At 38.3% G+C, this 14,508-nt stretch overlaps 1 protein-coding gene across 4 annotated transcripts in view; it reads right to left on the bottom strand.

Annotated features, from left to right (window-relative positions):
* aplp2 (amyloid beta (A4) precursor-like protein 2) overlaps positions 1 to 14,508 on the bottom strand; it is a 46,874-nt gene that overhangs the window by 2,079 nt on the left and 30,287 nt on the right. The window contains exons 10-16 of one of the 4 annotated variants that reach the window (XM_063005277.1): positions 14,358 to 14,486; positions 13,669 to 13,768; positions 10,958 to 11,131; positions 10,313 to 10,348; positions 7,522 to 7,601; positions 4,675 to 4,755; positions 495 to 668 (exon numbers count right to left, since the gene is read on the bottom strand). In XM_063005277.1, the coding sequence (XP_062861347.1) occupies positions 495 to 668; positions 4,675 to 4,755; positions 7,522 to 7,601; positions 10,313 to 10,348; positions 10,958 to 11,131; positions 13,669 to 13,768; positions 14,358 to 14,486 (774 nt within the window). Of the gene's footprint in view, positions 1 to 494; positions 669 to 1,654; positions 1,795 to 4,674; positions 4,756 to 7,521; positions 7,602 to 10,312; positions 10,349 to 10,957; positions 11,132 to 13,668; positions 13,769 to 14,357; positions 14,487 to 14,508 lie in introns of those variants that run through there. The other 3 variants (XM_063005280.1, XM_063005279.1, XM_063005278.1) reach the window with 3 other exon arrangements.

The following is a 14,508-nucleotide window of genomic DNA, read 5'->3' as shown; positions in this document are numbered from 1 at the left end:
CCTCCACTGTTGACTGAGGAGCTTCGCAACTGACACATGCCCCCTCCAACACGTGCGCAGTACCGACTGCATCTTTTCACCTGCACAAGGCGAGTTCATATGCGGATCAGCCCTGTGCACAGAGAGCCTCACCCTGATCAGCATTATTCCCCAACTCTGCGCAGGCACCATCAGCCAGCAGAGGTCGTAATTGCACCAGTTATGATGAACCCTGGTCCGGCTCATCCCACCCTGAACAACAGCCGATCGTTCGAAATCCCAGCTCAGCGTATTTTACCGCTGCGCCACCTGAGCAGCTAATGAATTCACTTTTTATAGACTACAGTACACAATTCTGCAGTGGAATTCTATTCCTTAACATCTCAGGAACTCAGATACAGCTTGGTTTCATGTTTAATTTATTTTTTGGACATTTTAAACTGTATATACTATGGTGTTAAGAAAGCTTTAAATAAAATGCATTACTATTAGCCACCTGTATGTAGTAAGCTTACCTCCACAATGCCGTGGCTGATGGAGCCATAATGTCTCTTTCTCAGCAACACCAGACTGATTACAATTACAGTTGCCATGGCCACAGCGATCACAAGAAAACCAATAAGGGTGTTGGTTCCAAAACTGAAGACCTCCAAGGGGCGAAATGTCTCTTGGTTATCTGCAGGACTAAACTATAGTGAGAGAAACAATTGATAAGCATGAACAGATTACACTGTACATTTACAGAATGTATCACACACTTAGAGAGACAGACATGCTTCATCCATCCCTCAGTAAACATTCTGACAAAGTACACCATGCTTTAATTAATGTGTTAATCTGGGCCTAAATAACAATTGTGTAGTTCTCAACTTCAATACAATACTCATAACCTCTAGAGAATACCAAACCCTAAAAAATGTTTACTTCTAGTTATTTTTGTTAAAAATGGTTATACATGTTACTGATTCATAGGGAATTCTTATATTTCCCAGCTGGTTTCTATATGTTGGTTTATTTTTTGGAAAAAAAAAAGACTCTTAAAGATTATCTATTGGTTTATTGAAGTGGGTGACAATCCAACAATTGTTATACGGGCCCATGACTGCATATGTACAGGATGCAGAAAGTATTCAGACCCCTTCACTTTGTATTGTACAGTAGATTTTATTTTGCATAGATTTTTGCCATTTTACCCATCAATCCACACTTATTCTCCTATTTGATGTACAAACATGTTTTCACTAGTTTTTTTGCAATAAATAATTAGCACTCTATAGCATGATACTGCCACCAGCATGTTTCACCCTTAGGGATGGTATTAGCAAGGTGATGTGCACGACATAAAGCTTGCTGCTCTGACAAAAGAGCTTAATGTGACCTATAATGAAATCTTTTAGAAAGGGAACATTTATATCTTACAATAATGTGGTTGCATAAATATGAACACCCTTAAACTAATACTAAGTTAAAGCACCTTTTTATTTACAGGTAAACAGTTATTTTTTACTAGACATGGGAGACTGGAGTTCTCTGATCCATAATTAAAAGCCGGATAACTTTTAATTTGGTAAAACATACATTGTTGCATTAATTGGATAAAAACAATTGAATATGGACATTTTAAAGACATTTTAAAACTGGGCTTTCTTTTTTGTACTTCTTTCCTTTACTTACTTTGTCAATTTCCTCAATTCGAGCAGTGGACATAAGTTTTGTGTCCTTCCTTTGTTTACTTCCTGTTTACTTTCCATTATCTCTTATCGGAGGACTGCACACTGGTTGTTTACTCAGCTCTGTTCCTACCGCTGTTCTCTGCTGCCATTAAAGTCACATAGCAGTGATTTAGCAGTGAAAGTATCATATTGCACATAATACTGAAAAGTACACTGATCAGCTATAACATTAAAACCACCTCCTTGTTTCTACACTCACTGTCCATTTTATCAGCTCCACTTACCACATAGAAGCACTTTGTAGTTCTACAATTAGACTGTAGTCCATCTCTTTCTCTGCATGCTTTTTAGCCCCCCATGCTGTTCTTCAATGATCAGGACTCTCCCAGGACCACCACAGAGCAGGTATTATTTGGGTGGTGAATCATTCTCAGCACTGCAGTGACACTGACATGGTGGTGGTGTGTTAGTGTGTGTTGTGCTGGTATGAGTGGATCAGACACAGCAGCGCTGCTGGAGTTTTTTAATACCGTGTCCACTCACTGTCCACTTTATTAGACACTCCTACCTAGTTGGTCCACCTTGTGGATGTAAAGTCAGAGACGATCGCTCATCTATTGCTGCTGAGTTGGTCATCTTTAAGATCTTCATCAGCGGTCACATGACGTTGCCTTCGGGGTGCTGTTGGCTGGATATTTTTGGTTGGAGGACTATTCTCAGTCCAGCAGTGACGGTGAGGTGCTTAAAAACTCCATCAGCATTGCTGTGTCTTATCCACTCATACCAGCACAACACACACTAACACACCACCACCATGTCAGTGTCACTGCAGTGCTGAGAATGATCCACCACCTAAATAATACCTGCTCTGTAGTTGTCATGGGAGAGTCCTGACCATTGAAGAACAGCATGAAAGGGGGCTAACAAAGCATGTAGAGAAACATATGGACTACAATCAGTAATTGTAGAACTACAAAGTGTTCCTATGTGGTAAGTGGAGCTGATAAAATGGACAGTAAGTGTAGAAACAAGGAGGTGGTTTTAATGTTATGGTTGATTGGTGTATATCACACATGATACTGATGTTACTCTCAGTGTCTGATGTTTCAGCCATCCCTCCAACAAAAAGGAGATACAGATTAATAGCCACTGATAGATCAGTACACCAGTGATCATCCAGGTCACAAATAATCTTTTGGTCAGTCTTTTTCCATGCCAAGTTTCCAGTCAAACCTTCTTCTTTAACACTCCTTATCCTCTGTAATCTTTTTCCTCTGTTATTTCCACTCTTTATTCATCTGCTCCCTGCCTCTACTCCTGAAGGCAGCCTTCTTCCTGTTCGGAGCTGCCTTGATGTACCCAGTCACTCAGGGTTTATTGTGGGGGAAACAGTGCACATTCTTGTGGGGATCATGCTGTCTGTGCAAAAATTATATAACGTGATGTGCATTACAGTGAACATCCCAGTCTTCCACCTCAAAATAGCCCTGAGGAGTCTCGTCAGCCTTCTGTGATCACCTTCTTACAGTTCTGGTGATCTCTGGTTGCTGCTAGACTAGACTACAGAGGGGCTTAAGGCAAACCAAGTTTTGATCTGATCTTCCTAGGAGAGAAAGAGCTTTGGAGCCTCCTTACAACAGGTCTATTAGACAGAATTGTCATCAAGGTGACATGGTTAAAATCACCAGAGATTGCTATAAAGGCATTGTGATGCAGTGGTTGTAGTCTCACAGTCAGGGAATTAATGACGTCAGCAGCCTGTGACACCGTAATAATAGCCTAAGATGACTCTCTAGGCAACTAACATAGACTGAGACTTATTGCTAGTAGCTCAATCTCCGAGCTGCAACCACACATGCTTAAACTGTAATATGTCCAGGGTTGCACCACATTTTGTTCACTTAAATTGCAACTAACCCTCCTTTCTTCTTGCTGCCCCCCAGCAACTTCTGTCTGTAAGATACCAACTAGAAGCCGGCTATACCCACGATAGAGTCTGGTAAAGTATCACAAGGCCATGTGTTTGTACAGCACATTATAGAAACTTTATAATTCATCCATCTTATTGGCCAATGATCTTACATTCCTAACCAAAAATAGACTGAAGGTTGGAACCCCCTCTTCCTTAGTCATTGTCTCCAACCAGCTCTGCAGCTCCAGTATTTCCTCCTAAGCTCCTTTTACCAAACACACCGCACTGTCGGCATGCCCAGTTTATTGGCAATTAGCTTACCATAAGTGTGATAAAGATTTTATTGTTTTATTCCTCTTTAATTGCTTGGTTATATGCTTTCATGTTTACCTTTATTTAATGGGACAGTGGTAGCCTAGTGGGTAGAGGTTTGGCTATCAATTGAAAGGTTGAGTGTTTGAATCTCAGCTGTCATGCAGCCACTGTTGGGTGCTTGAGCAAGGCCCTCAACCCTGTCTGCTCCAGGGCACCGTACAATGGTTGACCCTGTGCTATGACCCCAGTTTCCAAATAAGCTTGGATTTTTACATTTTCATTTACATTTTCAGCATTTAGCAGACGCTTTTATCCAAAGCAACTTACACGATGAGCTGAACACGATGAGCAATTGAGGGTTAAGGGCCTTGCTCAAGGACCCAACAGTGGCAACTTGGTGGTTGCGGGGCTTGAACCGGCAACCTTCTGTTTACAGGGATACACCTGTATATGTATGTATGACAAATACATAGAAGACAAGGCATTCTATTCTATTTCTATTATAAGTCAATTATTTCTATTTGTGTAGGATAAAGGGTGCCACTTTCCAATGCATTTACATTAAAAACATGCACACATACACCATATGGACTTTGGACAACATTGCCAAGATGATAACTGCTGTAATGAAATGTTCAGGTTCTTATTTGTACACAGCTTAAAAAAAATTATGGGTCTACCATATATGGTATATGTCCTACACCAACTGTCAGACAGCAATAACTAAAGGTAATTTTACAAAGCAATTTCACATCCTGCTGTTCCAAAAAAAACTAGTGGGCAATAAATACTCACCAGGGGATCAACCCCATTTAAAACATTGACTTTCTCAGCACTGTAAATCACTTCTTTAACATCCTCAGCCTCATCAATCACCTGCCAACACAGACAGGCAGCTATGATTACTGACTCTGGCAGTAAAGTAAGACTGACAGTCTGGATTAATGTGAATCTTCAGCTGCAGTGCGGCACCAAGTAAATTGCTCTGACAGTTACATGGGGCTTTATTCATCAGAGTTGCATTAAAGAGGGGCAGAATCACAAAACTGTCATATGGTATGGAAATGAGAGGTCATCTGAGTACAACAGATGATTCAGCTTCAGATATGAGGTGTGCCATCCTCTCTACACACCCTGTCCACTGTAAATTCCCAGCTTGTGCCCAAAATTCAAGGAGGGGTTTTAGATTCACTGGCAACATAATTGTATCATTGTTATAATACTATAATTATAATTGTTTCCTTTTATTAACATTATGGAAATTATTTATTTAATTATTATTTAAAGACTGATATGTTGTTAAATTATATTGCTTTTAAAATCACTTAGACTCTGCTTAGACTAGTGTTGGTGATGAAAATAGATAAAAAATATTTGCACATGCCCAGGTTACAAAATCTACTTAACTGTATACAACAATAACTAAGAGGTGATTATGAACAAGTAGCCATATAATGTATCTAATAGTTAAAATGCATTTTCTTGTTACACAGCATCAGTGATCAAGTCTACAAGCATGCAGGCAGGCAACAGCAGTCCTGTGCAACATGAAGTATTTTTTTCTAGTTGTTTATGAAATGCTAGTCTATAATGCAGAGAATGACAACTAGGATGCAATATATGGAAGGTACAAGTTAAATATAGCATGCTGGGATTCACATAAAGGACTAAATCATCCTGCCCTTTCACAATAACATGAACCATAAATAAAAGCACAATTATTCACCGACTAGGCATAACATAATGAGCACAGACAGGTGAAGTGAATAACACTGATTATCTCATCATCACAGCACCTGTCAGTGAGTGCATTTTATCCTCAAAGTTGATGTGTTAGAAGCAGGAAAAATGGACAAGCGTGAGGATTTGAGCGAGTTTGACGAGGGCCAAATTGTGATGGCAAGACGACTGGGTCAGAGCATCTCCAAAACTGCAGCTCTTGTGGGGTGTTCCTGATCTGCAGTGGTCAGTATCTATCAAAAGTAGCCCAAGGAAGGAACAGTGGTAAACCGGTGACAGGGTCATGGGTGGCCAAGGCTCATTGATGCACATGGGGAGCGAAGGCTGGCCAGTTTGGACTGATCCAACAGACGAGCTACTGTAGCTCAAACTGCTGAAGAAGTTAATGCTGGTTCTGATAGAAAGGTGTCAGAATACACAGTGCATCACAGTTGCAGGGCTGTTTTGGCAGCAAAAGGGGGACCAATACAATATTAGGAAGGTGGTCATAATGTTATGCCTCATCGGTGTATGCCTCATTATAAATCTTTATAAGCAGAGACTCTATTAAATGTTATAAATATAAATATATTAATGTATAGTGCAGTATTGGGGTGCTTTTATTGTATTTGCTTTACAGATAGCAAATTTATGTTAACAAAATACAGTCATTTAACTATACAGTGGATACCAAAAGTATACACACCCCTGTCACAATTTTTGTGATGTAATAAATGAAACCCAGATGAATCATTTCACAACTTTTCCACTTTTAACAAACATATAATTTAGGGGTGAAGAATAAACCTAACATTACAGTAATGTGGTTGCACACCCTCAGTTGCACACCCTCAGACTAATACTTTGTTGAAGCAGCTTTTGGTTCGATGACAGCATTCAGTCTTTTTGGGTAGCAGTCTATTAGCATGGCACATCTTCACAATCTTTGTTTACTCTTCATTGCTAAAGCTATTTAAATCTGTCAGACTGTGAATGCATCACAGCCCTCTTTAGGTCACCTCACAGACTTCAATTGGATTCAGGTCTGTGCTCTGGCTGGGTCATTCCAAAACTTTGATCCTCTTTTGGTGAAGCTCTTTTGTTGATATGGAGGTATGCTTTAGGTAGCTGTCATGCTGAATGGTAAAATTCCTCTTCATTTCCATCTTTTTTCCACCTCAGTAACAGAGGTCTGAAGATTCTGTGCCAAACTGACTGATGTTTGGAACTGTGTTCACAATTCCTATTACATTGCCGAAAGCCCTAGTTGCAGCTGAAGAAAAAAAAAAAGCATAATGCTACCACCACCATGCTTCAATGTGGACACGGGTTCTTTTTTTTGATGCAGTGTTGTTTTTGTACCACAGCCAAAATGTTTAACCTTGGTCTCATTAGACTATAACATGTTCCCACATGCTTCTGGCAGACTTGATGAAGGTTTTTGCAAAATGTAGGCAGGCTTGGGTGTTTTTCTTTATAAGAAAAAACTTCTGTCTTAGCAGCCTACACCACAACCCAGACATAGGAGGAATACAGGAGATTATTGTCACATGTAGTACATAAACAGTATTTGCCAGAAATTCCTGAAGGTCTTTTAATGTTGCTGTAGGCCTCTTGGAAGCCACGCTAACAAGATTTCTACTTGGAAGGGATTACCAGTTCTTGGTAATGTCACTGTTGTGTCGTATTTAACCAACGTGTGTCCCATGGTATATTTAATGCCTTGGAAATTTTATACCCTTCTCCACACTAATGCAACAAGAAGGTGTGCAGCCACATTATTATTTTTTTATTTATCCCCTCTAATCAATTTCAGTTTAAATTGGATTGCACATACTATAGGTCATGTGTTTTACTAGGGGTCTGTAGACTTTTAATATCCACTGTATGTTGGCCTAGTATAAGGAACCAAGTGTTTCTTACCACATTGTCACCAATCTTGTTCTTGCTGCTGATGACTCTGTCTTCGGCTTCAGTAATGCCATCCATACTTAACCCTGAGCCTGTAAAGAGAACAGCACAGCTAATTACAAAAACAGGGCAGTTTACTGTGTATCTCCACACACACGTACAAACACCAATCACCAAAACACATTTTCCCCCTAGCACAGCATTTAAACATTTTTTTTCAGTCAAACATGCAGCTGACTGTTATGAAACATTTGCTACAATGAGCCTCTGTTAGCTTCCTGGCCTGTCATATTTTTAGATAAAAATGCTGCACTTAAGAACAGCAATAGACACGTCATTTACTGGCATTCATAAGCCTCCTGGGGCACTGAATATATTTCCATGTACACTAAGAATGCAATCGTCATCAGCTTTCTGCAGTTACCTGATTATTCAGAAAGCCATGCAAACATTGAAAAAAATCTGATATATCCCTTAGGATATTTAATTGTAATGATGTTGTTCAGCACATGCACCAGTAATGTGATAGCTATTACACATATGCAGAAACGAATGATATATGAAGGACTATTTTTCTAATGAGATATCTGAACTTGTGGGCAGAAAAGCAAGCACTATGTAGGGTAAAAAAAAAAAAAAAAAAACGGCACCACCCTCCACAGTGCTAACATCTAACATACAGTAAAACATGGTGTTTGTAGTATCCTGTTATCGGTGTGCTTCTCAGTGGCATGGAGACAGTTATGAATTGAGGAAGGATAAATTTAGCCACATACAGAAACAGTCTTGAAAAAACCTCCATCAGAGTGCACAGAAAATTAAGTGTCAGTTCACCTTTCAACACAACAATAACCCAAAGAATACAGCCAAAACTACACTACATTGGCTTCACAGCAAGTCCTTAAGATGCCCAGCCAAGAGCCAGACTTAAGTCCAATCAAACATCAGTGAAAAGACTATAGGATAGCAGTTCATAGGTGCTGACCATCAAAAATCTGACAGATAAAAAGACAATTTGTAGCAGCAACATAATTAAAGTAAGCCTTTCTAGTTCATTTTAATGCATTAAATGCTCATAAAAACATGTTTGTAATAATAGCAATTTTAATTCCCGAATGGTTTAATATTTGGCTCTTCAAGTCAAATATACCCAGGAGAGAATATTAGTGATAGCAAACCTAGATAAAATAGCAGGGCAAGCACAAATGGATGTTGTGACTTGTTGCCTTCTTGCCTACTGGCTGGATAACTACTTATGATAAAATTATTAACGGAACTATTTAAGGACAGTTTATTTAAAGTAATCTTAAAAAGCTGTCAAAAAAATTTAAAGCTAGCTAACACTAAGTTACTTAGGTATCCAGCTACTGCCAGGAAATTAATTTACCTCAGGGAAAGGAGGGTTAAATACCATAAACCGCATTTTCACCAACATTACTATTATTTATTTCTAGTGTTTCCAACCACAGTTTGTTTCTGCTTTCAAACGTTTATTTACTTAATGACAAATGATGAAGAATGAGAAAAATTTGTTAAGCTTTCTGGTTTTTAAGGGATTTTGTTACCATTTTCTAAATGATTTTGTTAACATTTTCAAAATGTGTTATTCTGTGTATCCATATATCGTCGCAGATGAAAAACACGTATCTCCACTAGCGGTTTTCACTTTTTTACATGTGTTGATTGTGGGTATAAATCTCTGTCTGTCCATAGCAGCTAATATCAAAATGACCAATGAAAAGATATGCAATCTCTTGCCCTACCCTAATGAGTATCTCCATTGGCTGGTAGATTAAATGTGCTGATTTTGACCAGGTATATTCTAGTATAGTAATATTAGACTCTGCTCGTGCTAAAACATGTATTCATACCCACAGTATTTAAAAGAACACACAACAGACTGTGCAGGAAGTTGGACATGCTCTTTGGAATTCAACAAAAGGAATCCACGTCCATTTTACATATGAAACCAATGGAATGACGACCTGATAAAGATATAATTTTATTTCTGTGCTGAATTGTATCTAAATTGCACTATCTGTGGTTTGTTTGCATCGTTACTGTCAAGGGAAAAAGTTTTTTTCTTTTCCTGAAAAGTTGGGTTTTTGGAGATACGTGTTTTTTCATCAGACAGCGACAATATATTTTTATTTGCAATAATATATACATAGTATATTATTATTATTAATATTATTAATATTATTATTTCAAAGCATTTTTCTAAGGACCGAATTTTTCAACAAAACAATGTAAAACCACATGCTGCACACATTACAAAGGCATGGATGCGGAAGTAGATAGTAGTAGTAGTAGTAGTAGTAGTATACTACTATGGGTACTAGATGGGCCTGCCAGCAGTCCTGACCTGTCCCCAATAAAGAGTCTGTAAAATTTTTTACATGTAGGACCAGTAGGAAGAATGGGGCAAAATAACACCTGAAACACTTCACCAATTGGTATTTTGTGCTGAAACATCTTTTAAGTGTGGTGTGAGAGAATGGCAACATTACAAAGTTGTAAATGCTTTACCATCCCAACTTTTTTTGGAATGTGTCGCTGCTTCATAATGAACAACCAACAAGCTGACTGCTGTACTTTTCCAGTTAAGCAGTTCTCCCAATCAAACCAGGAGGGTTTCCCAAATTAAAAGAAAGAGGGGGGGGGGGCAACAATACTTAAAATAGCAAATAGATAGATGTGTGCACAACTTAAAAATAAACACAAAATAAACTGGAAAAAAGACTGAGAAAGAAAAGGTGGTTTAGAGAAAAAGAAAAAAAAGCATTAAGTGCAAAGGACCCACCTTTCCTGAAGGTACGCTGGGATTCAGAGAAATCACCTAGGCATTGTGGGCAAGCATAGGGAAAACAGTTAAAAGGAGAGAAAGAAAATATAAACAAGCTGCTTAACAACTGAAATAAAATACATGCAAGGAAACTAGAACTTATTGGAAAGAAGACAGCGTGGGGGGCTGTTAGTAAGAACTAAGCTTTATTTTCCTTTTTCCTGTTTGGGAACATACTTGTACCACAAATTACAAGCACAATCACAGTGTTTAAAAAGCCCAATGGTTTTAAATACACCAGAGAGTATTTAAAATGTGTAGCCCAGCTTTAAATATAGTCATCTATGTTTAGGATTTAGTATAGTTAATAGCTTCGCAGGACTATTACATCTAAGGAAAGTCTAGCCTAAAGTTTGGCAATGAATAGTGCTAATGGCAGAGTAGTTCAATCCATAATACGAACAAAACAACATTTCAAACGAGTACTAAATTTGAATAAGCAGTGACCCTGGTAATGAAACAAATGTTGTGATTACGATAAAAGTTATGTGATATGTGATTACAATAAAAGTTACACTGTTTCCATTTACATTTTAAAAACCTGAGACAAACTGTAACAAAACTATTTTGATGGTTTTCACCACATACAGACAAGGCACTTACCATCAGGTTCAAACTGTGAGCCTAGGGTGTTGACTTGAGAGGGAAGGAAGGGCTTGCCCTTAAACACTGGAACTTCCATGCTTTCTTCAGAAGAGACTGTGACATCCGGTTGAGACTCAGAGATTGAGGATAGGAACTGATCCATATCTACCTGTTGCTCCTGAAGAAGATCATCTGAAAGAGAGTGGATAAAGCTAAGAGGGAGTACAAATATGCATAGCCAACGACATCCAGCAACACAGAGTGGATATAAAAAGTCTACACAAGCCTGTTAGAATGCAGGCTTTTGTGATGTTTATAGATCAAATCAAGATAAATCATTTCACATTTATTTATAGGATGGAATAAGGAACAGTTCAAAATAACAGATAATTATGAGGAATTTCACCTTTACGACAATGACCCAATCTCCACATCAACAAAAGAATGCCTCCACCAGAGAAGACCAAAATTTTGAAATTGCCCAGCCAGAGCCCTGACCAGAATTCAATTGAAATCTGAGGGGTGACCATACCTGTCAAGTTTTGGATTTAAAAATAAGGGAAATTTTCCACCGCGCGCTTCGAGACGTCCCACCAGCCCAACCGAGGTTCAGTATCCCTTACATTTTAAGACAGGTTTACAAGAAATCTAAAATAATCACCTGTGAACCACTTACAAACTACAATTAGATGATCAGAATCTGATAGGCCTACCTTTGTTGACACTGAAATGCTGTGGACATTCCTACATATGTAATTCTTATAATACAGCCTAAATGAAAACACAAAAGGGAATTGAAGCACATTTATTTATTTTACATATCTTCCCCCATGAGAGACACTAAAATCGCAGTTACAAACCTTACAGAATGCATAACTCTGCCCCATCCTGCTCCTCTTTAGAAAGGTAAATTCGATGTCCCATTTCTCTAAATATTTACATGCAGTCTTTACTTTTTTGGCAGGAATGCCCTCTCTCTCTCTCTCTGTAGGTGCCAAAATTCCCCTAGATAGTTTAACAATTTAACTTTTTTATGTTTAGGTTATACTGATATGTGAATATTGTTTGTATTGGAATAATTTTGTTATTGCTGAATTTGAAAGTCCATATTTGTTTATAATAATCTATGTTATTTTCTCATGTTTAAGTGATAGCTGTCACTTTAAGAGCTCTGTCATATTTGCTATGCTGAGTGCTAGTGCGCAGGTTAGATTTATGATGATTTAGGATGGAGCCAAACGGTTTTCTGACCGTGTCTGGTAATTTAGATTAATTAGATATAATAATTAGACGCTGTAGCTGAAATACATGCATTTTTAAGGTATTTTATATGTTTATAGTTAAATAAAATTCAACATATAAAGACAAGTGCAGTCTTTTTGCTTTTTTTCGATCGAGTGGACTAGATATTTGTGGAACACGCGTCAGACAGAGGTCTCCGCATCATCTTAAAACTTTACGAACTTTGGATCTACACTCTCCTTGCATCCATCCATCTCTCCCTGTTCCAGGTTTGTTCCCGCTGTCCGCACTAACCTAGCGAGGTTAGTGACATTTCAGTTTGGAGAGGCACAGGAATGTTTTTTAAAAGTATAATATAATATGGGAAATTTACGGGAAAATACTAATACGGGAGGACGGCGGGAAAGAGGGGTAAAATACGGTAGTTTCCCGGCCAAAACGGGAGACTTGACAGGTATGGGGGTGACCCAAAGAGAGCTGTGCACAGAAGATGAAGTGCTTTTGCAAGATGAGTGGGTAAAGATTGTAATGATGTGCTATGCTGATAGACTCCTACCCAAAAATATTGAATGCTGTCATAAAATCAAAAGGGGCTTCAACAAAGTATAAGTTCAAGGGTGTGCATATTTAGGCAACCACATTATTGTAACCTTTTTTGCAACTTCATCACATTTTGTAAATATAAACACATTTGCAACACACTGCAACAACCACAAATAAGTCGAGACAGAGGCATGTTGAGCACTGTTTTCTATTATCTTTTCTGTTAATAAGACTTGTGGTTTGGGAACTGAGGACACTAATTTTGAAGTTTTCCAAGTCTAATTGTTCTCTGTTCTTGTTTGATATGATACTTCAGCTGTTTAACAGTCGTCACTATCTGATTTTCTTCTTCATGATGCACCATAAATTTTTAATAGAAGATACATTAGGACCGCAGGCAGGCCAGTCAAGCGCACACACTCTGTGTCTATGAGGCCCCACTGTTGCAGGGCATCTAGAATTGAGTCTGGCGTTGTCTTGATGAAATAACAATAAACTTCCATGGAAAATGCGTAACCTTGATGACAGCATGTGTCTCTCTAAAATCCCAATATACACCACCACATCAATCGTACCTCCACACATATGCAAATCACCCATACTGTGGACATATATGACAGATGTTGACTTTGCACCATTTACTGATAACAGTCTGGATGGCATTTTACCATGCACAACTTTTGGTACTGTATGCATCATGTCCGTTGCACCACCCAAATTCTTTCACTGACATTCATGTTGTGTTAAGAGTTAAAATACTAAAATCCTAAATCAGCTTTAAATGAACTGTACAGAAACAAATTCCCCCCTGGATCCATGTTACTCTGCACCACCCACTCTACCAGCAGACTGAAAATGCCACATTGTAAATTAAAACACTACACGCATAAAAAAAAATACAGAGCACTATGCTTGCCTTGTGAAATTCTAATTTATAAACTTACCTATCTCATTCTGAATCTCATCTGCAACGTAGGGCACTTTGTAGAGAAGAGACAGACTCTGATTCATTCTCTCCTCAATTACACGCAAGTGGGTCATCACCTAGGAGACACAAACATGATATTAATTGGGAACAATGCCTAAATGTACTCAAAGTGAAAGTATACAACAACAAAAAAAGAACTGGGAAACAAAAACGGTTGGTAAAACAAAATTAAGTCTTAATTATTAAATTATTAAGAAGTACAATAGCTAAATACACTCGGAATTCTGTTTACAATAATGGTTTCTAACCTAGCAGTTCTTTGTGATGTTTGCTTGTTCCTAAGTTGCTTAAACCAACTTTCGTTTAGGCCACCCAAGGAGGATGGATCCCTGTTAAGTGTGATTTCTCTCAAGGTTTTTTTTTTTTTTTTTTACAGTATTTTGGAAGTTTTAAAGAAATTTGAGTCATCTACGACCAAAGATTTTGCTTAGCTACCAATATGAGATGACAAAAAGTCCAAATACCTTTGAAAAGTGCAATAATTGCAGAGTGTAAACTGACTGTGTTATAATGAACCTGTATTGAAGGGGACAATTGAATTTCTGCCCAAACACAGAGTGAAGTATATCACAAACACACATAAAATCCACATATACAGAGTCCATCATTTCAATCTGGACTTAAAACAAACAGTAACCAATCTACCTGAGATTTCATCTGGGTAGCCTTCTCAGGGTCCACTGAAAGAACATGCTGATAATGGCGAACTGTGTGTTGCCGGTCTTTATTCTCTGCACGCACATACCTCCTAAGAGCCTGCAGAATACGGTGGGGCTGGACAAGAAGAGCAAAATAA

This window comes from Trichomycterus rosablanca, chromosome 11 (genome assembly GCF_030014385.1).
Source record: "Trichomycterus rosablanca isolate fTriRos1 chromosome 11, fTriRos1.hap1, whole genome shotgun sequence".
NCBI lineage: Eukaryota > Metazoa > Chordata > Actinopteri > Siluriformes > Trichomycteridae > Trichomycterus > Trichomycterus rosablanca.
This window is presented reverse-complemented; position numbering and strand designations above follow the sequence as displayed.